Raw genomic sequence first — 8,056 nt, forward strand, 5'->3', positions numbered from 1 at the left:
TATTCACGAGAAATAAATTTAAAATATAATATAAAAAACTAATAGAAATGTACGGTTCTTTTTAATAGATAAAGGTATTAACTTATTTTCTCTTTCTCTCTCTCTCTCCTAAAAAAAACAACCATGTATATTAAAAGAATGAACATCTTTTATTTTATATATATAGATATATAATTAATAAATTTTTCTATTTTATTGCTACGAAGAAGGATTTGTTCTCTTAAAATTAAATTTGACAATTCTAGAACAATTTTAAAAAAATAATTAAAAAAACTTAACCCTGACATAGAATTCCACGTCAAAAACTAGTAGGTACCATATTTTTTTAAATAAAATTATTTTTTCACTAAAAATATGTTTAAAATTTTTCATTTGGATTTTGCTATATGGTTAGGTGAGATGATTCTTTTGACCCAAAACATAACTTCCACCAACTCTTTTTAAGGGACTTTTTGTGTTGTTGATGATGGGTGTCAAAGTTAACAACCCTAATTTGGTTGTTGGATTCTTGAATTTCACCCACCTAATTTATAATATTATTTAATATTTTTTATATTATTTTATTCTTTATTCTTTATTATTATTTGTTGTTTTGTTTGTTTTTATTATCGTGCTATTTTATTGATATTATTTTACTTTGATTACCTTTTATTTGAAAGGGAAACATATTTTAGGATCGACATCTATCTCCATTTATATCTAACAAGATTTCTGTATATTTTACCTATTCAAATTAGTGATATTTCACTTACATAATATTGTTACTGTATCTAATATTTCTCCAAGTTTCTCTACTTGATTTTTTTTTCTTTTTTTATACTTTTGATAGTTATAATTCAATTATACAATATGCTATTATTGGACATCCTTAATATGAGAAAAAATAATTGCAATGATTTATAAATACTTGCTAAAGATCATTGTCCACAAATTTCATTAAAAGAAAATACAGAATTAGAAAGAAAAAAATATTCCTTTCAAATGTCTCCTTCATTCTTGGTCATAGTTTTATTTTCATAAAATTGCTTTCATCTCATCACTCTCACTAAATGGCTTCTATCAACTTTTCAAGTTTCACAAGAAAAAGAATTCATTAAATTTGGAAGATTTAACATTATGTCAATTGACTTGAAACAGCAAAGAACCAAAAATAAAACAAATGGTCCCAAAAAAAATTAAAGGAATTCCCCTTTCACCTACATTAAACAATCAGAAGCAATCATATAAGATTAGTATAAAGATGAAAAAGTAATTAGATGAGCCAATTTTATATTGTCGAATATTGAACAAGTAGATACACTTATTTTAAAGGTATAGTACATAAATATAATTCTTAATTTGGTGTCGGTTGGCAATAATGATCTTTAACTTTGAATGTACACAAGTTGACACTTAAATTTATATAAAATTAAACAAGTAGACACACGTGTCCTACATGACATGATACACATAGGATACAAAAATTCCATGTAGAATGTCATGCAGGATGAATGCGTCAGTTTGTTTAATTTTATACAAATTTAAGTGCTTACTTGTGTAAATCTAAAGTTAAAGATGATAGTTGTCAACTGCTGTCGATTTAAGAATCATGTTTATATATATTATGTTTATTTTATATTATAATTTGTATGAAATATAGTCAAACTAATTTGTATCTCTATTATATTATGCAAGACACATATTATATCATGCATGATACGTGTATTTACTTGATCAATTTTATATATATTTTTAATAGATAAGTTTTTTCTCTTAGTTAGGTTTTATACGAATCAAGATACGTATATATTTATTATATTAAATAAATCGAACTTAAATCACATATTTATATATCGAGTAGAGGATAAGTATCTCTTAGAGGCACAAGGAGCCAATACATCAAAAGTCATATAAAGGCCAATCTACATTTCATTTTCCTAATTTATATCAACTCAACTTCTCACATTTCTCTCTCTGTGTAAAGCCATGGCTTCTTCTTCTTCTCTCACTCTCTCTCAAGCTATCCTTTCTCGTTCAGTTTCTCGCCATGGCTCTTCTTCTTCCCCTAACTCTCAGCTTTCCCCTTCTTCCATCTCTCTTCCGACTTTTTCCGGTCTCAAATCCACCACTGCTACCTCATTCCGCCGCCGTATTCTTCCCTCCGCTGCCGGCGCCGGAAGACACTCGGCGATTCGCGCTTCAGCTGCAGTAGAGACTTTACAGAAAACTGATAATGCCCTTGTTGAGAAATCTGTAAATACGATCAGATTTTTGGCTATTGATGCTGTTGAAAAGGCGAATTCGGGTCATCCGGGTTTACCTATGGGGTGTGCTCCTATGGGTCATATATTGTATGATGAGATCATGAGATATAACCCCAAAAACCCTTATTGGTTTAATCGTGATCGCTTTGTTCTCTCCGCCGGACATGGATGTATGCTTCAGTATGCTTTGCTTCACCTCGCTGGCTATGATGCTGTTAGGGTAGAAACTTTCACTTTTTTGCCTTTAAATTTGTGTATGCATGAGTGGATCTATATATTTTCTGCTTTGTGTTTTATTGGTCTGAATTGGATCTATATATAACTTGCTGCAACCAATACTTATACACTGTTAGCAGTCTTTGATACTGGAAAAATTCATGGAAGCACTATTACATATTTTTCACTAACCAATCAATGATTCACTTGAAATTAAGTGTGTAAACCATGGAAAATAGTTTCCTTTATACCAAAGACACATCTTTCTGGTATAGCCATTTCATTTGCAGAAAAAAATTTCCTCCATACTGAGCACTGAAAACTGAAACATGATTTTTGGTACACTTAGGATAGTTACTGATGATTTTTGTTTGTGTTTTAGCTTAATGAGCTTATGTTTTTTGATGTGTCTTTGTAGTTACAATTTGCTTAGATTAGATTACATTTGAAGTTAATTTTCGTCATTATGCTTTTTAAACTGTGCTGATTATGTTTACTATTATATTTTGAGTAGGAAGAGGACTTGAAGAGCTTCCGCCAGTGGGGAAGCAAAACCCCTGGACACCCTGAGAACTTTGAGACACCTGGTGTTGAAGTCACTACTGGTTAGTGCACTTTTTATATGTCTGTGTACATTAATTACATATCTATCTAGTGGTGTATTATTTATATATGTGTAGGCGGATTTTCATTGAGAGCTGTATAACTGATTATGATCTTTATTTTTTTGCGGTTAGGGCCTCTGGGACAAGGGATTGCCAATGCTGTTGGCTTGGCCCTCTCAGAGAAGCACTTGGCTGCTCGTTTCAATAAGCCGGATGCTGAGATTGTAGACCACTACACGTGAGAGTCTCCTTCCTCTCTCCTTTTCTTTTTTCCTTTTGAATGCCATAGACAATTGTAGGTAATGCAGCGTGTTTATTTGACTAATGGTATTGGTGGTCATGCAGCTATTGTATTCTTGGTGATGGTTGTCAGATGGAGGGTATTTCACAAGAAGCTGCTTCTCTTGCTGGACACTGGGGGCTCGGAAAGCTGATTGCTTTCTATGATGACAATCACATCTCAATTGATGGTGACACAGAAATCGCCTTCACCGAGGATGTTGCTGCCCGTTATGAGGCTCTCGGTTGGCATGTAATCTGGGTGAAGAACGGTAACACTGGTTATGATGAGATTCGTGCTGCCATTAAGGAAGCAAAAGCAGTGACAGACAAACCCACTTTGATCAAGGTACTTTACCTGTTGTATCTTTATGTTGGGTACTGGGAGTTAATCCTGGAAAGTAGTATTATGGTTGAGTTATTGTATATACTTTGTTGCATCTTTTTGCCCTTGTTTCTTATTGATAACTTTACATTTCATTTTTGCAACCCACTTCCTTTATTTTTTGTTTTCTCAGTTAGGATGCATGATTAATTCATTATTTGTTATGTCAGTATACATTCAGTTCATATCGTTTATCATTAGGTTTACTGAACCTTTCTCCTTTCAGGTGACTACAACCATTGGTTTTGGCTCGCCCAACAAGTCAAACAGTTACAGTGTCCACGGAAGCGCACTTGGAGCTAAGGAAGTAGAAGCCACAAGGCAGAACTTGGGATGGCCTTATGAGCCTTTCCATGTGCCTGAAGAAGTCAAGAGGTACTATTCCGTTCCTGTATTTCAGATTCATTTGAATATTATTGGTAACTTACTAGCTATTGGTGCACTTGCTACTTCTTGCAGCCATTGGAGCCGTCATGTTCCCGAGGGTGCTGCTCTTGAAGCTGGATGGAATACCAAGTTTGCTGAATATGAGAAGAAGTACCCAGAGGAGGCTGCAGACCTTAAATCCATCATCACTGGTGAACTACCTGCTGACTGGGAGAAAGCTCTTCCTGTAAGTAGTCATTTTCATCGTTCTCTCTCCAATTAAAAAGCTGACTTCAACTGCTTTTGGTTTGCACTATCTTCATATTGATTGAGTTCTTAGTTTTTGGGTGGTTTTTTTTGTATTTTTGCCTCTTAATATAGACGAGAGTTTGTTTCATTTGTACCCAACATTCTACAAGTCTAATCAATTATTTTGCATTACAATTCCTTGGTCATGCTTTTCTATTTTATCATTCTTCCTAAATACTCATCTAGTTCTGGAACATGTAAGTAAATCTATACTGATCAATTTTTTTGCTTGCTTTCTCAATCTCAGACCTACACACCTGAAAGTCCAGCAGATGCCACCAGAAACCTGTCCCAACAAAACTTGAATGCTCTTGCCAAGGTTCTTCCTGGTTTCCTTGGTGGTAGTGCTGATCTTGCCTCATCAAACATGACCCTCATGAAAATGTTTGGCGACTTCCAAAAGAGCACCCCAGAGGAGCGTAATATTAGATTTGGTGTTCGTGAACATGGTATGGGAGCTATCTGTAATGGAATTGCTCTCCACAGCCCTGGCTTAATTCCCTACTGTGCTACTTTCTTTGTGTTTACTGACTACATGAGAGCCGCCATTAGAATTTCAGCTTTGGCTGAATCACGTGTTATCTATGTGATGACTCACGATTCAATTGGGCTTGGAGAAGATGGACCTACACATCAGCCCATTGAGCACTTGGCAAGTTTCCGTGCAATGCCCAATGTTCTGATGCTCCGTCCAGCGGATGGTAATGAAACAGCTGGTGCTTACAGGGTGGCAATCCTCAAGAACAAGACACCATCAATTCTGGCTCTTTCTCGGCAAAAGTTGCCCCAGCTTGCTGGAACTTCTATTGAAGGAACAGCAAAGGGTGGCTACACTATATCAGACAACTCTTCAGGCAACAAGCCTGATGTCATTTTGATTGGTACTGGCTCAGAGCTGGAAATTGCTGTCAAGGCTGCTGATGAACTCAGAAAGGAAGGGAAGGCGGTGAGAGTTGTCTCCTTTGTGTCTTGGGAGCTTTTCGATGAACAATCAGCTGAGTACAAGGAAAGTGTCCTCCCAGCTGCTGTTACCGCTAGAGTTAGCATTGAAGCTGGAACCACATTTGGGTGGGAGAAGATCGTCGGATCCAAGGGGAAGGCCATTGGAATTGACAGATTCGGTGCCAGTGCCCCAGCTGGAAAAATATACAAGGAGTTTGGAATTACAGCAGAGGCTGTTATAGCTGCAGCTAAACAAGTTTCTTAGACTCTTATGTGTCTACCAAAGCTGTTTTCGTTTTGGTTCTGAGGTTGGAGATAATGGTGGAAACCGATACCAAGTAGCCTCTGCAGTTCTGATATTTTCAATAAAGACAATCACTTCATCATTTTCTTCAGTTTGAGCAGCGGGGCGACCAGAATGACCCCAAGATGAGGATAGAAATAGGCTTTTATGGATGCTCCTGACCCATGTACACTTAAACATATCTTTGAGTTTTGTAACTTCCGTTTGGTTGAGTGATAATGAGGTCCAATTTTCAATTGGAATTTCAGGTCTTCAGATTAAAAAAGGAGCTTCCTTTGTCTTTACTATAGTTATCACTTTGTGGTTATCTGTTACTAAATAATCTTTTGGCAACATTCATGACAAAGTATTGCCTTAATGGTACTGATGAAAGTACATGTGTTCTACCATTAAACTATTTTGTTTCTACAAATTTTTCTGCTTAGTTTTAAATAGCTGAGAAGTTATCCTTCAGTGATATCTTAACCTCTCTTGTATCAATCACTGATATGCTAATGAGGGACTGGATAATTGTATTTCTCTTTTATTAGCTTCTGGATCTAAGCCATGGAAGAAAAATATGGAAATCTAATTTTATGAAGCTAACATTTCTAAGCAACTCATGTTCAGTTTTAAGCTCGGAGGATTATATTAAAGAGTAGTATATTACGATCTAGGTTCAATTTTACTTTTTATATGAATCAAAGTTCAATCAATAAATATTGTATTTTTTAGTATAAACATGTGGTAGTATATATATCATACTTCGTTTATGAACTTTTGCTCATTTGGCAAGCTCGTAAATTTTGTGGAATCTTCATGCAGCATGAGAAATTCATATTGCATATCTAAACTAAAACTTCTACCTCATACTAATGTAAGCTCATATTATGATTTCATGTCGCATGTTCAAACGAGCTCTAGTATATCACTATCACATCAAATGAATTCAAATTAATCGAGAAAGCGAGTTTCTAATAAAAAAGTTATGTGGCCCTATTTAAGACAAAGGGTTGAAGGATGGGTGATTTGTCTCCATCCAAAGTTATGTGAAAGTAATAGGTTCTTTGTTAGGTCAATTTTTGTCCAACCAGGTTGTTGAATATGGTCCCACTTTATTTTTAGAATAATGTTTTGGAGCTTTAGCATATTCTCCATTTTTAATTGTTTTGTTACATAAAAACAATGTTTGGATGACTAAGGTTGGTGCATTAATATTATCTTATCTTAGTGATTTTCTCTACCTACTTCAATCATCCACATCTCACCAACCCACTGAACACCTTTTACTAGTTTTATTCTTTTTATTTTATCTTATCAGAAAACATGAAATTTAAGAATTGTATCTGGAATTCTATAATTTATCAATATATTTATGTGAGTATACTTTTTTGTAAACCATAATTTTCTATTAAATTAGTTTATTATGGGAAGAAGCTTAGTCCTTCATAAGTGTAAATTTGAATGGTTCAAATCTTATGCCATTACTGAATTTATTTATATTAAGATTTTAATATTTATCCGATTTGAACAGGTCTTAATTATTAAAATCTTGAATAAATTTTTGAAAATGTATTTTTGTATGGATAATTTTCACCATCAATCCACAATTACCCGTTGCCGCCATCATGACTATCATCACCAGCATTATCAACTATTCAACTATCATTATCGTCATAAATCACTAGTCACCTCTCTCATCACCATCATCATATTGACAATAATCATAACTGGCAACTATTATTGTTGATCGCTATCACCTATCATCCTCATCATTATAATTATACTAGTTCTCGGGACGTGCATCGCACGTTTGTCCCCTAATTGATATTTTAGAAAATTTTAATTTATATTGCTAAGTTCAAATCTATGTCCTTTCATATTTAAGTTTAACAAAAGAATTTAATTTTGCACAAAATATAACATGAAAATCTTGTGTTAGATGTTGGAGGTCTGATATATTAAATATTTCATGAAAAATGAACATTTATTTTATCAGAGGAATTAATATATTTTAATTATTAAACATAAGTTTTAATAATCAAAAAATAAATTGTCTATAAAAAAGAAACGTATAAAGAAAAATATTACAAAATGTTTGGGCGGTATACCATCAAATTTATAGAAAAAATTAAAATTTCATACGAAAATAAAGAATAAATAAAGACATGGCATCCATAAAAAAGGACATCACATTTAAATATATAGACAAAAATATTTTCATACTAATTGAATTACATTTTGTTAAAAGTGGACTTATTCTAGACAAAACATGACTTACTCTCGAGGAAACATATCATATGCATAAAAAACTATAATCATATATAATAATAAATAAGACAAACAAAAAAGAAGGCATGAATATGTTAAGAATAAAGATAAACTGTATTTCTTGAAATATATATATATATATATATATATATATATA

At 33.5% G+C, this 8,056-nt stretch overlaps 1 protein-coding gene across 1 annotated transcript; it reads left to right on the forward strand.

Moving 5' to 3' along the window:
- The first annotated feature begins 1,814 nt into the window (after window positions 1-1,814).
- Window positions 1,815-6,247, forward strand: LOC101265735 (transketolase, chloroplastic-like). Its single transcript, XM_004240000.5, has 7 exons — window positions 1,815-2,463; window positions 2,974-3,064; window positions 3,197-3,302; window positions 3,410-3,692; window positions 3,955-4,103; window positions 4,188-4,341; window positions 4,651-6,247. The coding sequence occupies exons 1-7, from the start codon at window positions 1,966-1,968 to the stop codon at window positions 5,608-5,610; spliced, it is 2,241 nt and encodes a 746-aa protein (XP_004240048.2). The 5' UTR covers window positions 1,815-1,965; the 3' UTR covers window positions 5,611-6,247.
- Window positions 6,248-8,056: the final 1,809 nt, after the last annotated feature.

The sequence above is a fragment of the Solanum lycopersicum genome, chromosome 5 (assembly GCF_036512215.1).
Source record: "Solanum lycopersicum chromosome 5, SLM_r2.1".
NCBI classification, from domain to species: domain Eukaryota; kingdom Viridiplantae; phylum Streptophyta; class Magnoliopsida; order Solanales; family Solanaceae; genus Solanum; species Solanum lycopersicum.

Bases quoted from the DNA above. Each gene is read 5' to 3' on its own strand.
- LOC101265735 (XM_004240000.5), top strand. From the start codon at position 1,966: ATGGCTTCTTCTTCTTCTCTCACTCTCTCTCAAGCTATCCTTTCTCGT. The intron at 3,065-3,196 runs GTTAGTGCACTT...TTTTGCGGTTAG, and splicing joins TGGTGTTGAAGTCACTACTG to GGCCTCTGGGACAAGGGATT. The intron at 4,104-4,187 runs GTACTATTCCGT...TACTTCTTGCAG, and splicing joins GTGCCTGAAGAAGTCAAGAG to CCATTGGAGCCGTCATGTTC.